Below are 22,499 nucleotides of genomic sequence, written 5' to 3' on the forward strand. Positions count from 1 at the left end.
GAGTATAAGAAAGAGTTCTTCTAAAGGTTGTCCCAAATTAATTAATTGTACAAATATCATTTGACATAAAGGCTGAGGGTCCGTAATCTTATAAGTCATGTGGCAGCTGGTTCCTGCATTAAAAGTAACCGCGTGATAGTCTTTACTTCCTACACCTTCCTTATTTGGACCATTTGAACCATTCAAGTTGGCAATAACTCCATCATTATTGACCGAACCAGAATTGGTATTGGCATTAATTTCCATATTATTTTAATAGGAAATGTTGTAACAAAATAAAAAAAAATGGTTACAGAAAAAGGTGTGAGAGATGCAACTCAATGTCTTCTCAAGAGGTCACTCATTTAGTACTCTTTCATTCAAGCACGTTTAACCGTGGAGTTTTAATAGAATTCGATAAATTAGTTACGATGGAAGAGGTGTAGCAAATACGTTTAAAATATTGTTTAAGGAGTCAAACGAAATAATTTTTGCTTGCATATTTATGACTATATATTTGATTTGTATTTTCAAGCCACAATTTTATTAAAGAAATATACAGTAGAAACTCTTTAATTTAATACTCGGTAAATTAATAAACTCTCTAAAATAATAAATTTGTCCGGTCCCGACTTGGGCCAATGTAAAAAATTGAAAAACTCGATAAAATAATAAGATAATAATTTTTCGGGAGATCCCTTTATAATTTTCGGTCCCAAGAAAATCATAAATTAATAATTCATAGAAACTGAAAAAATATATTAAGAATACATTGAACACATTTGTTCCTCTTGTTTACATTTACTGTACTTCAAAAGTCATTATTGATTTCCAATGCATATGAACGCAGTAGTTACTAATTTACGTTGAGTCCCAAGGTTCGCTGGAACGTAATTCTAAGAGGCATAGACTAATTTGTCTTTTTGTTTGGTATGTACAATATAATTACTTAAAAACTCTTTAAATTAATAATTATTAATTTATCGATAAATATTAATAACTCTCTAAATTAATAAATTTCTCTGGTCCTGACATTATTACTCCCTCCGTCTCACAATAATAGTCTCTTTAGCATTTTTTCTTTTTCTCAAAATAATTGTCACTTTAGAATACCAATGCAGCATTTATTATTTTTTTCCATTATTATACCCTTATTTATTGAATTTCATCAAACTTAACTACTCCACTAACTACAATTAATAAGGGTATTTTAGTAAATGATATTAATTTTAACATTGAAATCAACACAATCAATCATTTCCTTAACAACCGTGCACAAACCTTAAACGACAATAATTTAGAGACGGAGGGAGTAATTTATAGAGTTTTAACTGTACAAAGAAATGTAGATCTTGGCATAAAAATCAAAGCAATAGAGAGAGAAAATGAGAATATGATGTGAGTGTGAAAAAGAAAGTTGTGATAAAAGTTGTCACAAAATTGTTGTTTAAATATCATTTCTCATCTTATAAATCATATGGCTGCTGGTTACTGCATTAAAAGTAACCGTGTGACTGTCTTTACTTCCTACACCTTCCTTAGACCATTTACAATGGTTCAACACATTCAACACCCTTCAACACTCACTTTTTCAATTTCCAACACTCCACATCATCTTCTCTCTCTTAATTCAACACTCATTCAACTTTTACCTCTCCAATGGTTTTTTTCATTCAACACTCTACCCCACCACTTTTTATTTATTTATTATTCTTATTTAATTTTTGTTTTATAATTACATAAAATTATAATTATCGATTATAATTAAATTAAAATAATACAATTAACTATTTATTTTTTAGTATTTTTGGAAAAACAAAATAATTCACTAAAAATAAGATTAAAACTTCACTTAGTTTGCTAATAGAAAGATAATAATAAGATGAAGATAGTGAAAAACTTGTTTTTTTTTTCTGTGTCCAAATCAAATGAACCAAGTCTCTTTTTATAGAGAAAAAAATCATGAATTCTGGTAAAAAAAACAAAAAACAAAAAAATTAATTTCGGGTGAAATAATTGAGTTGAAATTATTAAGATGATAAAAAATTCAGACAACCAATCAGAATCAGCCACGTGTCACTTATATCCACACAGAATCTTCTCTCTCTGCCTCTCCTGCACCACACTCGCGCGTGTTGCACACGCGCCATGCTTGGCCAACAGCTTGATTCCGCGTGTCCCTGTGTCAGCAGTTAAACAATGTTGAATGGGTTCAACACTTCTCTCCTCCATGTCATCTCTCAACACCATTCAACATGCCATTGGAGCTTCTTCACTTGTTGAATGTCAGATTCAACACAACCATTGCTGCTGGTCTTATTTGGACCATTTGAACCATTCAAGTTGGCAATAACTCCATCATTATTGACCGAACCAGAATTGGTATTGGCATTAATTTCCATATTATTTTAATAGGAAATGTTGTAAAAAAATAAAAAAAAATGGTTCAAAAAAAAGGTGTGAGACATGCAACGCAATGTCTTCTCAAGAGGTCGCTCATATAGTACTATTTTCATTCAAGCACGTTTAACCGTGAAGTTCTAATAGAATGGATAAATTATGTTTATCCATTGCTTCTTCATAACTCCTTTTTAAATACCGCACATCAGAGGGATCCACCTTATAAAATACCGGTAAAACCAAACGACCCCCCTTATCTTTCATCGTATCAACGATCTTTGAAAGTTCTTTTAAGCAAAATGAGGAATGAGCATAATTCTTAGGGAGGACAACAATGCCCATCATGGAGTCTTCATTTGCTTTGAGAAGTGATGGTGTGATTTCATCCCCTTTTTGAAGATCCTTTTCATCCATGAAAGTTCTTACTCCTTTGTCATCAAGAGCTTTCTTGAGATTGACAGTGAAACCATAACGTTGTGCAATTTCAGGGGGTAATTGAAGTTTTGTTAATATCAAGGGGGTAATTGACGAAACTTACAATTTCGAGGGGGTAATTGCCTAGTTACTCCATTTTTTCTAGAACATTGCTCTTTAGACTTCAAAGACTTCTATCACACACCTAGAAATGACCCCTTCAATACCCCCACTACATTTCATTGTTTAATTTTTCTCTTTGAAGCGAACATTTTTTTGTCATTTTCAGGTGTGTGATAACAAATCTTTTAGTGTAAACAACAATTTTCATTCTCCTAAGGTCACAAGAGTGGGCCCAACATAGAAAGACAGTCGATAAGTCACTTAAGTCCAGTTGAGCCAACTATAGTTGACACAACGACAGTTAACCGCAGTTTGTTACCGAACGACAGTTAGTTGTTGTTGGGGTTATATGTGTAATTTCCTTGTGTGTCATAACAATATTTGAAGTGGGAAGATCAATTTTCAAATTTCTAAGCTATCTAGTGTTTGAAGTGGGAAGATCAACTTTCAAATTTCTAAGTTGTCTAGTGTGGTAGGACTTTCTTGGATGGTTCATGTATGCTTGAGTCTTTCGTTCGGGCCGTTTTAAAAATTTAAATACGTGACTTTTAAGACAAAATTACTATATGTAGTTCTTTTAAGACAACTTTCAATCTAGAAGGAAAGGAGCAGTCTAAAAATATAAACCTTCTCCATTATAAACAAAAGGTAATTTATGGCAGACTTTCATGTTTCCTCTTCTTGGTCATCTAGGCAGTAAGATTCATGGGATGAAAAGCTTTACAAGATGGACTCTTGTGTAAGTTGTTTGCCAACAAGTTCAATTTCATTCGAAGTTGATGAAACCATCTTTAAAGGTTTCAGGTAATGTGGCCTCTGGAATATCATCATATCAGCAACCTTATGTCAAAGTGATGAAATCAATTCTTAAAATCATCACCAAATTCTTAACTAAGTATAGCATGCCTAGATAATCATCAAAGTGTCAAACCAATTTTAACTAAATCACATACAATACTTTCTTATTATTTCCAATACATTTTTAACTAAGTATAACATGCTTACATATGGAATCAACAGCGTAATATTCAAATAATGAAAACCTCACTGCCACCACATTAGTAATCCTGGGACTATGTTACCAAAAAATGACAATATGACATTGATTACACTGGACCACGTCAGATGTATAAAGATTATTTTAACTAGAGGGAAACTAGTTAAAACTGGTAGTGTTGATGATTTTCTCAATTTTAAAACTGATAAGAATGAATATGACCATTGACCAGTATGTTTGCTAGTGTCTTTCTGTGGCTTTTACCTGACTTATCTGATTGGAAGAGACTCATTTTTAAGTGTAGCTTAACGCGTGAAACAAGAGACTTATGTCAGTATATCTCTTTTTTGGCTAACTAATTAACGTATTTATATAAGTTTTTTTTTTTTTTTTGTGGTAATCGGGGTTTGAACGCCGAATATAAGTGATAAAAAGATATATTATTATAAATTAAATAAAAAATATACAAAAAAAGTATATTTCTAACATAATACAGGAACATACAAATAACCATGTAAGAAAACCATGCAACTCTTGTCAAAAAAAAAAAAAAACCATATAACCACAATTTTTTAAAGGCGTAACTATAGTGTTTTCCGGCATTCAAAATTGATCATTTTTAAGTGAACCAACCGCACAACAAAAGTCTAATACAAATAAGAGACCAATAAACATAAAATGTGGTCATTTTTGATATTTTGTTGATAAATTGAAAAAAATATATATATTGTTCTCACAAGAAAAATACAGATGGCCCAATAATTGAACCATTTAACCTCAATTTTTCATAGGCGTAGCCATATTTTATTCATTTTGAACGGAGGAATAAAATTGATCACCCATGTGTTACCTGTAATTTAGAGACAAAGAAACCTAAAATGTGGTCACTTTTGATATTTGGCTAATAAATTCGCTAAAAATGATATTTTTCTCACAAGAAAAATATATATAACCAAATAATAGAACCGTATAACCACATTTTCAAAGGTGTAACCAATTAATTTTCTTGCGTTCAAAATTGGTCAACTACAATTGTACCAACCTCGCAGCATAAATCTAATGCAATTAAGAGACTAAGAAACACATTTTATTGAATCATTTTATTGTGAAATCTAATCTGCATTATGCCACCATAATTAACTAAGAGACTAACCCAATTTCCATAGAAAAGTATGGATTTACCAAAAGACTAACCCAAATCTAAAAAAAAAAAAACGGAAATCTTGACCTAGAAATTGAATTTTGAGCTGACTATTTGCAGAGAGATCTATCGAAATACTTAGAAAGAATCATCAAACTTTTATAGCATTTGGAATAAGCTTCAATTTATTTTATTTTTTAACCAAAACTTGTAAAAGTGCAATTTTATTCCAAGTAAGCATATATTTTCCAGTTAAATTTTGTTCTCTAATTTTGTAAGTATGGTTAGAACATCATGAGAACCTGCATCATGAAATTTTATATTTTTTAAACGAGGATGAATTAACTATGCATTGTTTAAGAAATTCATAATTATGGGAAACGAAAATTTATAATTAATTATTTCCTGAAAAATTCTAATTTTTTTGTGGAACCCCGTAGTTCAACGTCTTAAACATACATGCAAATAATCATGAAAAAATTCAACCTCTAAATCACTTTTTTAAACTACGCGGGTCAACTATAAGAAGAATCTAAAATTACAATGTTAGAATGTGTTTTTATTTTGAGAGTCATTTTTCAGACTTTACAAATATTACAGGTAAAATTTAACGATTAACCCTTAATATTATTCATGACATGATTTAAATTTTAGTCCACTTAACATGGGTCTATTTTAACAATTTATTTAAATTCTAGTCCACTTAACATGAGTCTAATTTAACCATTATTTGTTGTTACTCATGCATGGTCCATCAGAGACTATCGAGTGCTAGAAGGAGAGTCGATTATTCTTCCTTCTTCGTTTTAGGTTCTTACTCGCAGTGGATGAGAAGAGTAACATTAATATTGATCCAAACCATCGTTGAGGCCTGAGGGTTCCAAATCAATTAATTTTAGGTAAACTCGTACGAGTTCTCGAGTCGAGTTTACCTAGGAAAACGAGTTGAGGTAAACTCTCGAGTTGTAAAACCATGCATCAGAGACTATCGAATGCTAGAAGGAGAGTCGATTATTCTTTCTTCTTCGTTTTAGGTTTTTACTCGCAGTGGATGAGAAGAGTAACAATATTGATCCAAACCTTCGTTGAGGGTTCCAAATCAATAAATAGCAAATTCATAATGCATCACAATATCACAATTTATTATATAGTTGGAACAATCAATAGACCACAGGAGGAGGATATCCACAACACAAAAAATACATCCATCCCAGTATACTGAACTGAACAACAATAAGCAATATAAAGTGTGCACATATTTTACAAAGAAAGAGTTTGGAACAATAATATATTATTTAGTACGTTGAAAAGTTGGAACTTCTAACATTGCTATGCCATCCAAGACGCAAGATCCCTTGCATAGTGCAGTGAATGTTGGTTAATTGTTATACTTAGGCCTAACTTCTATTCCTTCAAGAACGAGCCCTCTCTTCCAATTAGCAGGACAGCCACCACTTGTCGGTAACAAATTCATCTGGACTTTTTCATTTTCTATGCCTGGATTGAAGAACTCCCCCATCTCAATCTCCAACCACCCATCGCTTCTCACACTAGGACTTTTCAATCCTACTTCTCCATTGTGCTGCCTACCTTCCACTTCCACATTTGGATCCAAACAGACAATTTTATTAGTACTACTCTGGCCACCTTCGACACAAACTGATAAATCTGCACGATGGTTCTGAAATCCCGAAGCATTAATCATTTTGTACACAACATAAGCTGCATATTGAGTCTTTGGGGACAGGACAATGGTTTTTATCACACCACGAATTTCAAGCAAACACACATCAACAAGCTTAGCGACTTCAGGAAACCTGTCCAAAAGTAGTACACAAAAGATGCAAAGATTGAACGTAATAACTGACAGAAAAGTTGAAAGCGTTTTGTTACATAACAAACCGAGTGTGTGTGTGTGTGTGTGTGTGTGTGTGTGTCTGTGTGTCAGGGTCGTTAACTAATATAGACAACTGCTTGATTGTCACAAAATAAGATTTTGAGTTGGACAAATGACAACATTATGCAAAAGGTGTAATAGCCAAGGTAATTCAATGGGATTCCATGATAAAAAGTAAAATTCAATAACAAGTCTTATAGTAAAATTAAATATTCAAGGAAATGTAATTAACAATTCAGAGAGAAAGGAGAAAATTAAGAGCTAACTAACCTGGACTCTGGCAAAGAAATCCAGTTCCAATAGTGCTCGGTATCACCCCAAGTAATTGCAAGAGATCTAGCAGAAAGCATGTAACAAATTTTTCTACTCTTTCTATCCAATTGAAAGCTCTACATTCATTTCAACACATTTAATTTCCATTAGCATTTTATAAACTCAAATATCCGAAAAATTGGCGGTTAATTAGGAATAAGAAGAATACCTTTCGACCATTGTTGATGATGATAGGGCGATCAGATAGAGCAAGATAGAGAGATTTTTTGGTAGGAATGTTAGCAAGGGAAGGAGTGTGTGAGATGATAGAGTCGAAGAATTGGGAATTGGAAGGGAGAAAGTGATTCCATACTTCGTCGGAATCGGACACAGATTGGAAAGTCTTGGAAACCACGGAGAGTCTGCCGGCGTCGAGTGGAGTTGTACGAGACACTATGGCGGCAATGCAGCCTTCTTGCAATTCCTCAATCTCTGTCATTCTTTCTTTCTATGGCAGTGATGCAAAGCAGTGACGACAAATAAAGGACGCTAATATCTCAACGCATTAAATGGAGGAGACTCGTTTGTCTCTATTTTTTGACTAATCATTCATCTGTGGGACTTGAAACTTCCGATGCAGTAATTCCCACTCAGTTACACGCAATATCTTAACGGTAAGTTAATGGTACTAGATGGACGGTTATGATGCACAATACCCTTCCTCTTAAAATCAATGTCGGCAAAGTTTTTTTTAAGGAGACTGTCTCATGAATATTGGGTCTGGCAAAGAGATATAATTAGAAAGCAAAGAGGATCCATTCATTTTATCTTGAATAGTGAATTTTTATCAGAGTCATTTTTATAGTCCTCGTGGAATTCCTCCTAAGATATTTCAGTGAATAGCCCCTTAACCATCTAGTTTTTACATGAACAACCACCAATAGAGATGAAAAATTATAATTTTTTTTTAAAGAAGATGAAAAAATATCGTAAAGTCGCATTAAAGGGAAACAGAAGGGACTGGTGATTAATAATAGTACGAATGTGGGAAACAGAAGGGACTAAAGAGAAGGACATTGAAGTACCTAAAGTCACATGAATGTGGGACGCACTTGGTAGGAAAGGAGGGAAAAGAAGTTATCGCGATGATGGAGCAATTTCCCGGTACTGAAAAAGAAAAAACGTTTCAAGGATACTTATTTATCTTGCTAAATTATATGTTAAGAAATTTCAAAACTGAGTTTGTTTGAAAAAAAAAAACAATTTTATTACTTTTTAAAAAATAGAATACACAATTTTAGAGACATAATTACTATAAGTAGTTCTTTAACATACTTCATTGAGATATATGTTAGCATTTTTATTTTTTTAACACCACGATATTGTGAACTTAATCCAACGCATACTCAACTAAACACTATGTTTTTAACATGATTAACCGGATGTATGAAGATGTATACAAAGATTGTCATGATTAAATCATCATGAAATTTTAATTCCTCAACTCTTTTAATATCTTAGCTCAAATCAGTTAATCTACTCAACTCTACATGGATTATTTGATATGGAAAAAAATATCATCTTGATTTTGTTAATTTTGTATATATTTTGAAATATCTAAACATTACACATAACGATTAAAGTATTTGGATTTATACTTTTACTAATTATTTGTAGTATAAGATGTAAAAATTGTTAAACTTAGCGTATGTAATATTTTTGCAAAAATACGCTGACGTACTGTATATTATTATTTGTTGACATAATATATTTTATTAATCATAAAAACTAAAAAATTTGTATTTTTTTATATAATAGTCAGTGTCGGATGTATACACCTAGTATGTGAATGCAAACGTTAAATTTTTTACGGATGTGTATAAATATAGTTTGGGCTACAGAAACGCCGATTGTTATTTGTTTTTATTTTTTACAAAATCAATGGTCTAATGTAAATATTGTATTTTAGGGTAACAACGTTGTAAAAAAAAAAAGTTCCGCGTATTGTTATACCTGAAAGTGCATCAATAAAAAGTCAATGGCAGGAGGATCTGCTTATATAGAAATTGCATGTCCTGTATTGACCAATACGCCTTGCAAAGAAATTATAAAAAAAAACGACTTCCAAACAATACGCAAATTTAGTTTTCTAAATTATAGCAACAACAATTCTAAACCATAATCAATGGTCATACTTTTTGAAAAACTTCACGATACACAACATTTGTGGTCTCCTTGCAAACATTATTATCTTCATCCAAGATGAGCAACTTCAAACCTTTTGTAGAAGTAACTCGAGAGACAACGACATAGAGTTGTTCATGTGTGAACACTGGGTTAGGAAGATAAACTCTCACTCGAGATAAAGATTGACCCTGACTTTTATTTATTGTCATTGCAAAACAAAGCGTCAATGGAAATTGCTTGCGCTTGAACTTGAAGGGTAGTCTTGGATCACTCAGAATAAGATTCATCCTGGGAATGAATACCCTGGCACCTGCCCTTTTTCCTGTAATTACAGTAGTAGCTATCGTGCTCTTCCTTAGATGTGTAACTGTCAGCTTCGTACCATTACACAGTCCATTGGCCTGATCGATGTTTCTCATCAGCATAACTGGACATCCCACCTTTAGTTTCAACCGGTGATTTGGAATTCCAGAGCTCTTACTACCATTAAGAAATTTCGTTGTGAACCACTCACTTTGGACATCAGAATTTTCACCCGATCGACAAACAGAATCAGAGCTTAAATAATCTTTCTCTTCACCTGGAATCAGTGACATCATATATTCGTTAACATGCTCAACTGAATCAAGCATTGGTGCGAGTATTCCCCTTTCTTGGAAAAATAGCGGGCCACCAAAGTTATCATTCAAATCGGGATACACAAAGTCTATAGGTGACATTAACGGATTTGTTGTGTCCGATATGAGCAAATCTTCAGAAATTTCTACCTTCATTTCACCATTCTCATCCGAAGCGTCGTTGCCGTCTCCAATTGAGAGTATCCACTTGCCAAAATTAGCAATTTCTTCCTGCTCTGCAGGAACCGAAGATGCACCCGATCTCATATTAATAGTAAGCCTCAACACATTACAATTAGCCCGTATCTTTGATGAATTGATTGAGGCATCAACAATATCCAGCCTCGTTCCTTTTCGGACAACAGTGATCTGTCAACTGCCTCAAAACACCATCGGTGCATCATTGGAGCCTCATCCCAAATTATCAACTTTGCAACATGCACCAGGTCTGCTCTAGGACTATCCTTTTCCATCGTAAGAGATGATGCCTCATTAATCTCAATAGGGACTGTAAGCATCGAGTGCGCAGCTTTTCCACCTGGTAATTGAAGAGCCGCTATACCGCTGGATGCAGCATTCAATACAATTAACCCCTTCGATCTAACAGTAGCCGGCAATATTTTCCATATAAAGGTTTTTCTAGTACCACCGTAACCATATAAGAAAAAGAAACCACTATCGTCAGAACCAACAGACTCCATGATTTTGTCATGCACACTTCTTTGTTCATCAGTCAACATCAGTAACATATCAGCGTGTGTCTTTTCCATTTCATCTTTGTTGTAATTTAGCTCATCAACGATAAGCTTGTTTGTGAAGGTTGGCATGTCTGCTGCATTTGGCTTGGGCATAGATTTGAAGTTAGTAAGCGACCGTCTGTTTTCCTGAAGCAGCATTTCAATTTCAATCAAACACAGGTTCTTCAAGTCATCGTCACCGATACGCAGATCTGCATATTAAATGTAAAGTCACGAAATTAATATTAACACCCGAAGAAAAACGATAGTAAGAGAATATATGCAATGCAACGGAAAAAATGATATTAAAGTTACGACTCAATTCTTAATCGAAAAAGCTTCTTTCAGCTTAACTCAACTAAAAAAATAATCTTATTTGTAAAGGATTTCCCAAGCCATTATTTATTTAACGCGAAAATAAATAGATATAGGAACTGCTACAAAATGATGTCATGAATGCTCACTAATCTAGATAACGTGAAAAATTAATCAATTAAAGAACGGAAAATGTGAACAAATTATTCAAGATATACATAGTGGAAAGCTATATATGACAGTTTTATGGTGTTGACATTGAGCAAAGGAAGACTCTTGCCAGTGTGCTTGAGCAATTGTAATCAGATATTACTCTTAGTGAAATCTCCTTGGAAGTGCAAGGGGGACTGGACTACTTCCGGATTGTGGAAGGAACCAGTATAATTGCTTTGTGTCGTTCTTCTTCTTCTCTCTCTCTCTCTCTCTGTTTTATTCCGCTGCATTTAGATTCTGATTACCACTTCAGAAGCTGTCTCACTTAGCTTCTGACCAGTGTGTTCAGTTTTTAGGAGAAACGAAGAATTTTCCAAAACACAATTCAACCCCCCTTCTTGTGTTTTTCTCACCTTCATTCAATTGTCACAATAATAGGCAAACCATAAGCAAACAATAGGCCAAAACGCACGCTTCAAAAAGCAAACCAAGAATCTTCCAACAATCCAAAAACTGAGCCAGAACGATAAACCTCACCAAATACCAAACCAAGGACATGACAGTGCCATGGAGAGCTCATAAAAGAAGGGAGCCAAGTGTTAAAGACAATCTGCCAAAAACCAACACAATTGTGCATCCACAAAACTACTGATGAAGAAAGCCAGAAGCAAGCAATATTGTCTCGAAGTATGAAGTATATACCAAAGACAATTTCAATCTGAATGTGCAATTAATTTCAAACGAGAAGAATATGCCATAACCAAGTATATCCAAATAGAATGTAGGACAAACAACCAAGTTGTTGTTGGATCACAAAGAATGCATCAAACAAACTATATGTGAAAGGAATGTCCTTACATAACACTGCAGCAACATAGCCATACACATAAGCCTGGGATTTCCAATCTTCAAGCATCATATAATAGTACCTTCACATGAACTGCTCCTCACACAGATTGATGAGAACCAATAATTGAAGATTGACCTTTCAATTGCAACACTCAGATATAACACCAAGTTCAAAACATAGAGGCAGAGAACAACTCAAAACAAGATGATTACCAAAGAAGCAGTAGTGATGAAGAGGTTCATAAGAAAATACACGTATAAACCAGCAATTTCATGCAACTTCAACGATCCAGGACATGAATATCAGTATGTGAACACAATGATGCAGAAGCAAAGTCCTCAATCTGCATCAGCACCACGAACAAACGAATCAGGGGCAAGACATTGCATAAAACCAACAGCACCGCATACAAAACCTAGCTTGCATCACTGTATTGTTCAATATAAAACAAAACTTCAAGCATTGGCATTTTCCAATATACTCTGTTATCTAATTTCCAGAATACTCAACACCAATCTCAATTGATGAGGAGAAGCTACCAAAGATCGCACAAGAATTGCACATAACTATCAACAACATCACACAATCTCAACGAAAACCACAGTCGGCGACGTTGAAGTCGAAAACCAAATGAATACAGAGAAGCTTCGTGTAGGAATGCAATAACAGTGAAGAAAAACCACACTTGCTTCCAGAAAATTCATCTCATCTTCAAAGAATCTAGTGAAGTCGCACTAACCACCACCGTCGTCGAACGGAGCCCAACACCGAATTGGAACCCTAGAAATTGGGGAAAATTGTTGAAAACAAAAGCAAATCGATCAAGAAACTTGAATCTAGTATGAAATTGAACAGAAATTTGACAGAGAAGGAAAATATACCATCAAAATTGAGGAAAATGACATGATCAAGATCGAACATGATCCAAAACCAAAACGCAAGACTCAAACAGAGCCGAATTAAGAATCGCAACAGTAGACTGACAAGAATCTCATATATTGGAGATTCGAACAGAGAAGAAGAGGTACAAATACGATCAGAAAAGGAAATTACAAAATCTAGAAGAAATGAACAACATGAACAATCGATGCAACAAATTCGTTAATTACGTGATGAGAAAACGGAATTGAACGAAGAAAGAAATCACGAAGATGAAACCGAATTGAAATCAATGAGAAAGTACGATAAAGCTAGGAAAATGAAGATTATAGCGAGAAACAAAGTGAAAAAGAGAAAATTGTATTTTCTCGAGAAAATGCAGTGGAAAATCCTTCAAGGAGGATACCAGATATGCTCTGATACCATGTTAGGAAACATGACATCCATGGAAGGAATGAGAGAAATAGATCAAAGTTCTTTGTATTGATGGAAAATGAATATTACAAAATGAGAAAGTTATCCCACTAATGGGGTTATTACAAGTATATATACTACTACAAACTAGTATCTCTAATACTTCTCACACTTGAAATCCGAGGGATCTTTCACTGATTCATCACATGCTTTTCGATCCATTCTATAGAAACAATTAACAATGATGCAGCACAAACAACAAAAACTGTTGGCAATATTGACTCACTTATCATATCATCAAAATTCATCTTCAAAATGTACAAGTAGAAAAAAAGCCATTCATAGGAGATCAAAATCCTGATTGAGGCAAAATACATAAATCAACATTTAAAAAATGCATAAGATCTAATTGACAGTAAAAGAGACCTGCAAGATATATTTATATCTCCAGTAGAATCCAACTTTTTTCAGATCCAGTCCGGCACAAACTTCTTCAAAAACTCAACATATTTTCACTTCTTCTGCAGAGAGGTGACAGCTAGAAAGGATTCGCTACTCAGTTTATTATTAATAACAATCAACAAGAAAACATGTATGCTGTAATATAATAATTAGAATCAAACCATATACAAGTCTTAGAAAAGAAAAAGAAAAAAAAAAAGGTTCGTAATAATCTTTTCAAAGAGCTACCTAGTAATGGGAACGCTCTTGAGTTGAGAGAATGAAATGGAGTAAACTGCATTAATCTCTTCCATCAGTCAGAAGTAGAAAACTCGAGACTCTCACATCCTGAATGATAGAATTCATCGAGGGAATCCACATTGATAGCTGGAATATTCCTGAGCTTTGCACAACCATAAAGTCTCAATATTTTAAGTTTAGCCATTGACCGACTGGTGATACGTGAAAAACGCTCGAGACATTTACAAAAGGAAAGATCGAGTTCTTCCAATGAAGGCAACATGACAGGTGGAAAACTCCACAGCTCATAGCAACCTTTAATCTTCAAGACTTTAAGTTGATCCAATGATTCATCCAACAAGGGAGAAATACTCTTAATGCTATATAATTCTGAAAGACATAGTTTCTCCAATGAAGCTAATTTTAGAGATGGAATAGTTTGGAGCTTTGCACAATCGACGACCTTCAAAATTTTAAGCTTATCCAAAGACTCGTCGAACGTGGCAGAAAGACTCTTAATACTAGATAAACCTTTAAGAATGAGTTTCTCCAATGAAGCTAATTTGAGAGATGGAATAGTTTGGAGCTTTGCACAATCGTCGACCTTTAAAATTTCAAGCTTATCCAATGACTCATCTAACATGGGAGAAATACTCTTGATACTAGATAAACATTGAAGACTGAGTTTTTCCAATGAAGCTAATTTGAGGAGTGGAATATATATGAGATGTTTACAGTTTTTGACCTTCAAGATTTTAAGTTTATCCAATGACTCATCCAACATGGGAGAAAGACTCTCGATACTATGTAATTCTGAAAGGGTGACTTCCTCCAATGAAGCTAATTTGAGAGATGGAATAGTTTGGAGCTTTGCACAATAAACGACCTTCAAAATTTTAAGTTTATTCATTGACTCGTCCAACATGGGAGAAAAACTCTCAATACTAGGTAAAACCATAAGATTGAGTTCCTCCAATGAAGGTAATTTGAGAGATGGAATAGTTTGGAGCTTTGGACAATATTGGACAGTCAAAATTTGAAGTTTACCCAGCTTCCCAATGGAGTCATCGAATGTAATTAAATCATGACAATTACTACATGAAAAATCTTCTAAATTTTGGAGACCTGACACATCAGGTATCGATCTCAAAGAATCACAAAAGTGAAACGTTAAAATTCTCATATTCTTGAAGTACTGCAAAACAAAAAAAACAAAACAAATAAATGAGTGAGCGAATGATACTTAAACCTTGTTCAAAAATATTAGTATATGAATTCATCACGCTTGCCTTCTTGAAAAAGACTTCCCGTGAACGATTAAATGTGAGCTGCCTACCCACCAACCTTAATTTGCATATTGTGAGTTGCCTCGGATAAAAATCAACCGGTAAACACTCTGATGGATAGCCCCACCAGTCCAGTACTCTTAAACTATTTGGAAGACGCTTTGGACTTTCAGAAAATGAAACTCTTCGAATAACAAGTGTTCTAAGCTTTGTCATATCCTTAAAAGCCTCTCCATCCCAATTTACTACAATTTCGTCCTTGGAATCCGAACACATCATGAATCCAATTTTACTTGTTCCCTGTTAACAAATGAATCAAAATATACATACGTTAGAATTTAATTACACATTTAAATAGCATTACAAATTAAGAAGGAAAAATTAGTAATATGAGCATTGGTAACATGGATAATGAAGAGGTCTAAATCAAGGTTAAAGATGAAATGTTCAATCATTTATATCGATTTTACTCACCGTATTTTCTTCTAAAACTTCAACTATGTCTTTAACAGACCATAATCTACTGCGTTCTCCAGGCTGATCCGGTGATTCTAGTCTGACAATTTCTTTTCCCATGTCTTCTATCAGATCATGTAATGTCAAAACATTAGACTTGCTTAACTTTATGAGAGATTTTTCAATTAACACATTGATGTGATCTTTCTTTTCATCACCATAATGAGCATGAAGTATTTTTTCGACTTCTTCCAAATTATATCCTTTGAAGAAACAAGCTATGTCGAGAAAAACATCTTTATCATCTTGGACCAAAGCATCGAAACTAACTTTAAGAATCTCAAAGATCTCTTGCTTAGGAATCTTTTCGTACCGATCTAGCGCAGATTTCCATTCTTCTGTATTTTTTTTTTGAAAATAAGTGAGAACCGATTATTTCAATGGCTAATGGAAGGCCACTAGTATAGGTTAAAGCACGATTGAAAACATCTTCAAAGCTTGGACTAACTTCGTTAGTTTCAAAAGTTTTCCATCTAAGAAGCTCGTAAGCTTCATCCTTGTTCAACATTTTCACCTCATGTGTTCTTTCAACCCTATGACTTTCTAGCACTTTTGTGTCACGGGTCGTTATGATAACTCTACTTCCATGACCAAACCATCCGGGTTCTCCAACAATAGCGCATAATTGATCCAACTTGTCAACATTGTCAAGAAGCAAAAGAACCTTCTTCTGTTTGAGCCTAACTCGAAGTTTTTTAATTCCCTCGTTAACACTTGTTACCGCACTTTTATCTTCTCCAAATAATTTTGAAAGAAGGATATTTTGGAGATGTATCAACCCTTGTTTCCCTGGATTTCCTCTTACATCTTCAAGATAACACGAACCATCAAATTGATCAACAATTGAATTATAAACTGCAAGAGCAAGAGTTGTTTTCCCTATTCCACCGATTCCGTGTATTCCGACCATATAGACTTCATCATCAGACTCAACATTCAAAAGCGATAATACATCTTGTTTTTGGGCCTCCAACCCAACTAGGTAATCAGGAATAGATAAGGAAAAAGGTTGGATCACTCTTGAGATGTCTCTAACAATCTTATTAATAAACATGTATTCATATCCATGCCTGCCCAATATTAGAAATGAAGTCATCCTAGAGAATGTTTTTAACACTTTTTTACTACAGAAATACCATTTGGACACAAATTCAGATTGAGTGCACTTATGCAATTAGATGATCTATGAGCATCTGATCAAGATCAGACTGTTTTAAAAAAATAGCATATTTTTTATTTTCTAACAACACAAAATTATCGACTTAAAATTGGACCATCCAATCTCAATCAGACTGTTTCATATGGCTTGCATGGGAAAATACTTGGGTGACATAATGTCACCTTGACATTAAATCTGGGCCACACAAAGGTGTTGTGTTGTGTGGCCCAGATGTGTTGTATGTGTTGTGTGGCCCAGATGTTGTGTGACAATGTGTGTTGTGTGGCCCAGATTTAATGTCACGGTGACATTATGACACCCAAGTGCTTCGCTTGCATGAGTGCATGTTGTGACGACTCACAAACCCAATCCTTTTGACACAAATACATCACAACATATTTATTGTTCACACGGTGGCAAGAAAAGAAGATATGGCATATGGTATTATTCATTGAATATTTGAATGTAACGTGGTTAACGACTTATGGTTAGTTATGTGGTTAAAAAGTTTATTTTCAAGAGGTATGTGGTTAATAAGTTATTTTATATTCTTTTTTTACAAAATTAGTTTTTTTTCCCGCAACCATCAGAAAATTATATGTTTTTTTTAGCTAACATTTTGATTTCTAAAATAATGGACTTAAGTAATATGAAGTTTGATCAGAAATCGAACTAAAGTTCTAGCAAACAATTCTTCTTAATAAAAGCTTATTAATCGTTCGAGTTCAACCATTTAGTTAAACAAAATATGGTTAATTTAATTCATTACATGGTTAATAAACTAGAAGTTGACTAAGAAAAAATTATTATTATTATTAATTAAATATAATTAACTACATCTTCAAATTGTGATAACCATAAAATAAATTCTTCACCAAAATAAACCATAAAAAAATAAAAATTAACAATGTTATGTATCAAAAAATATTTTTTTTTACTTAATGTGTCAAAAAACATTATTCAAATATAAAATATGTTTATTAACCATCTATTAAAAATAGCTAACTTTAGTAAAAAATAAACATTACTAACTACGTATTTGACACACACAACAAGTCAGCTCTAATTTTTTCTCTAGATTTTCTCCATATTCATTTGGTTAAAATAAAGTACGCCCCCATCTCTAATTATAAAACCATTTACAGGAAAGTTGTCCCTAAATACTACCTCCGTCCCTAATTATAAGACCCTTTTGAAAAAATAACGCATATTAAGAAAATTGATAAGTGTAATAAATTTGTTAGTAATTAGTATTGTTTTTACAATTTTATCCTTTAAAAGAGAGAGTTAGTTTATGTTTTCAATGTAATATTTAATGTTGATTGAAGAAAAAGATATAAATAAATAGGGGTATGTTGGTAAAGAATTAATTAATGTACTTGGAAATACCAAAAGGGTCTTATAAAAAGAGACAAATTTTTTTCTCAAAAGGGTCTTATAATTAGGGACGGAGGTAGTATAATAATAATTTATTACTCTTAATAAATTGTCCTCGAATTATTAAATTGCCCTTTATGTTAATTTTTAAATTGCATTTTCCCCAAATTTATTGTTTGTACCGAAATTATAAAACCACTTACGGAAAGTATTTGTCCCTGAATATCCACATTTATTACACACAATTCAGACCAATTTATTACTCAAACAACTTTTTTTAATATCCTTATTTTGTAAAATATTCTTATATTAAGGGAGTGATCGAATATATGGCCAAGTAAATATTTGGTTAAGTTAATTCATTATATGGTTACTAAATTAAAACATATTCTCTAAAAAATAATAGGCTAAAATGCATTTTTGACCACTTAACTTTTAAAAAGTTGCGATTTTGACCCCTAACAAAAGTAACAATTTTAACCCCTAAGTTTACAAAACGTTGCAAAGCTGCTGAGAAGATGCCACGTCTTCCAAAACAAGGGGTCAAAATTATAACTTTTTGTAAAGATAAGAGCTTAAAAAAACATATTTCTCTACAGATAGAGAGTCAAAAGAGCATATTTTCCTAAAGATAGATGGTCAAAATAGTATATTTCTTTGATGGTATATGACAAAATTGTTTTTTTTTAAAGGGGGCAAAATCGTAACTTTTTAAAAGTTAAGATCAAAAATAATATTACAACATGTTATGTTCATTAATTATTGATTAACTGTAATTAACTACATCTTCAAACCGTGTTCACTATATGAAAAAATAAAAAAAATTAACAACGTTATGTGTCGAAAACAATGTTCAAATATAAAATATGTTTAATAGCCTAATCCAAAAACAAAAAAAACAAAAAAAAAACAATATATATATATATATATATATATATATATATATATATATATATATATATGTTCAATAACCATCTAAACATAACACTCAAGTCAACTCTATTTTTTTTTTTTTCTTCCAGATTTCATCTTCCATTTTTTAGGTTTTTTATTACTTTTTATCTGAAATCACCCCTTTCCATCTTTTTTCTTCATATTCTAATTTAATTAGGTTATTTTTATTTTTCTTCATATTCTAATCTAAATAAGTTATTTTAAAATAGATCTAAAATTTATTTTCATGATTTTAACGTTTGAATGTGGCGTTGTGTTGTTAGTCGTATTGCATGTTGTTTGATTTCCTATCTTGTTGTAGTGTTTGTTTAGTTTCTATTGAAAGAACGACTTTATTCAATTGCATATTTAATCGATTATTCGAGAGTCATATTTGTGTTAACCTTGTAATTCTCGTGTGAACAATAAATATCGCATACTTGTGTACTTGTGTCAAAATCGTGTACAAATTACTAACATTTATGTATTTATTATATCTCAAATCGTAGAAATTAGACAAAAGCAAATGTAAGAACATACATACCCTGTCTTCCATTTGTAAACGGTACCAGACAAATTAGCCAATTGATTCAAAGCATTCTTCCATTCCTGCAACTTATCTTCGCTGTAAAAATTGCTCGCTTTATGTTTAGCCATTGCTTCTCCATAACTCTCTTCTAACCATCTCACATTTGAAGGGTCAACATCATAAAAGATTGGCCAAACAAATCGACCCCTTCCCTTTATGCATTTAAGGATGTGGCAAAGTTCGTCTAAACAAAAGGATGAAGTTGCATAACTTGGGGAGAGAACAATGATGGCCGCCTTTGATTTTTCAATAGCATCGAAAAGTGATTTCTCGATATTAATCCCTTTGTCAATCTCCAAGTCATCCCTGAAGGTGCGGATCCCCCTGTTATGTAGAGCATTCCAAATATTTCCAGTAAAATCAAGACGTGTATCAGGGCCTCTAAAGTTGAGGAACACATCGTATTCGTATCCATCATTCGTGATGGATGATGATGATGGTGATGCAGCCATGAGAAGAGTGGAAAGGTTTTTTTGAATAAAAGAAGAATGGAAAGGTTAATATGTATTGAGTATGTTGTTCGGATCTTTCAAGTCCTCAAAAAACGTTGCAGTGTGTTTCTGTATTAAGATGAAACTGACAAAAAATACACAGAAATGAAACCCAGGATGAAACTTAAACTTAAGATGAAGCTTCTGATTGATAGAAATAGAGATTGTCTCTTTGAATGGACATACAAAAAATAGTGATGGAGAGATAGAAGGGAGAAGAATCGATGGAGAAAAGAGAAGAAACTTTGCAGTGTGAGGGAGGCGCGGCTGTTTGTTTCTGTTTTTATATGAAAGGGGAGAGTGAAATTAGGGTTTATTATCTCACGTAAAGAATTTGGGCCTTATAAAACAAACAACATGTAAAGCATCACTTAGGAAGATTTTGCTCTTTAGGCCCTCGATATCTCTTTAGACCCCCTAAAAACACGAAATTAACCTTTACACTTAAATATCGGAGACTCCGGTACATACAATCCAGTAGTTCATTTTAACTTTCCATATTTGCACCTCTGGTAGGTACCTATTCTGGATGAACAAATTTCGATTTTTTTTTTACACCTCCGATATATACATGCCGTACTCCAGGTATGATATATAAAAGAGTGCAGTTATTTAGCAGTTATTTTCTATTGTGCACTCAAATTCCATAAAATTTGCTTATAATAATTAACCCGGGCAACGCCGGGTATTTAGACTAGTTGTTCTAAACCTTGCGCTTTTTGGGCAATTTTATTGTGTTTTCATTATAAACAATAGAACAGATATCTTCAATCTTCACTCAACCACCTTTATTACTGCATTATATCTTGTCATATTTATTAAATTCAATAGAACATTGTATCTATTTTCTCCCATGTGTGTGTTTATACTAGCGCATACTATAACAATATGCATTTCAAACTACAAATTCACCCTATCAAAATTTTGTGCACCCTACAATGCGTATATATATGACAAGTTGATGGTGAAAATTGCAGATTATGTACCTTAAGAAGTACAAGTAATGATGCTATAATTGGTTCCACAAAACGTGATATTTTGTGCTCCTACTTTGATGTTAATTTTTGGTACGTGAATTTGATAACGGTGTTTTATGTCGTTTATGTCAATGAATTATAACATGATAAATATGCTATTGGTTGTTGATGTGTCGAACTTATATACATGCTAAATTTTGATGTTGAATGTGGTGATTGCATGTATAATATTGGCGAAGACCAATACTTTGTATTCAATTATTGGCGACGATTATGATGTTTTTGTTGCATCATGAGATACGATCTTGGTGACGACTGGTACCACATGCATATAGAGGATAGTAATAGCATATAACTGCAGAAAATAGTAAACAGAGGATATCACTTATTAAAACAACTTAATAAATAACGCTTTAAGATAATTACTTTGTATAGAAATTAGGGATACAAAATTCATGAAGTAATGTACATATTTCAATATGAGTAAACTAATAATAATAGCAAATATTTAGGAAGAAAATTTATAAGAAGCAAGGAATTGTTATCAATGCAAATTGTCTATAATTAGGGTGCAACACCTCCGGAGTCAACCAAAATTGTTATCAACGCAGTTTGCCTACAATAACACAAGTACACCCTCTGGTCACTATTATAAGCAAAAAATTACATTTTAGATTCATTCATTAAATGATGTATGTGGACTATAATAATGATCATATACATCATTTAATGAATGAATCTAAAATGCAAACTTTTCACTACCACAATTTTGGCCTTTAATAGCACAATTTTAATAGCGTTTCTGGATAAATGCTATTAAAAATGCAACTCATAGATCTGTTATAGCACTTTCCAGAAAGCGCTAAGAAAAACATGTTCAAAATTGGGTTAGATAGCGTTTTTCTATAAACGCTATTATTTTGGTTCGCACTAATAGCGCTTTTTAGAAAACGCTATAGTTGGAGGGGGTATAGATAGCGCTTTTCACAAACGCTATGTTTGGGCTTTATGAAAATTAAAAAAGGGCGGATGATTTTTTTTCCATTTTAGCGCACAAACTAGAAGACAGACAACACATAACACTCTCTCTCCAATGGGATTCAAAGTCAGAACCAATACCATCGTCCAAAACCAC

The 22,499-nt window shown here is 33.1% G+C and overlaps 1 protein-coding gene and 1 pseudogene across 2 annotated transcripts; both read right to left on the reverse strand.

The window, feature by feature from the left end:
• Positions 1-6,175: 6,175 nt before the first annotated feature.
• On the reverse strand, positions 6,176-8,150 carry LOC146917680 (putative F-box protein PP2-B8). The gene is made up of 3 exons (XM_085719522.1): positions 7,433-8,150; positions 7,222-7,340; positions 6,176-6,871 (listed from the first exon to the last, which is right to left on the reverse strand). The coding sequence occupies exons 1-3, from the start codon at positions 7,700-7,702 to the stop codon at positions 6,433-6,435; spliced, it is 828 nt and encodes a 275-aa protein (XP_085575648.1). The 5' UTR covers positions 7,703-8,150; the 3' UTR covers positions 6,176-6,432.
• A 5,959-nt stretch (positions 8,151-14,109) lies between these two features.
• Positions 14,110-20,664, reverse strand: LOC146917681 (disease resistance protein Roq1-like; annotated as a pseudogene). Its single transcript, XR_015016678.1, has 4 exons — positions 19,852-20,664; positions 15,797-16,908; positions 15,326-15,622; positions 14,110-15,231 (listed from the first exon to the last, which is right to left on the reverse strand). The product of XR_015016678.1 is annotated as a disease resistance protein Roq1-like (transcript).
• Between the last annotated feature and the right edge of the window lie 1,835 nt (positions 20,665-22,499).

This window comes from Medicago sativa, chromosome 6 (assembly GCF_051527215.1).
Source record: "Medicago sativa cultivar Bolivia chromosome 6, Bolivia_mono, whole genome shotgun sequence".
Lineage (NCBI taxonomy): Eukaryota > Viridiplantae > Streptophyta > Magnoliopsida > Fabales > Fabaceae > Medicago > Medicago sativa.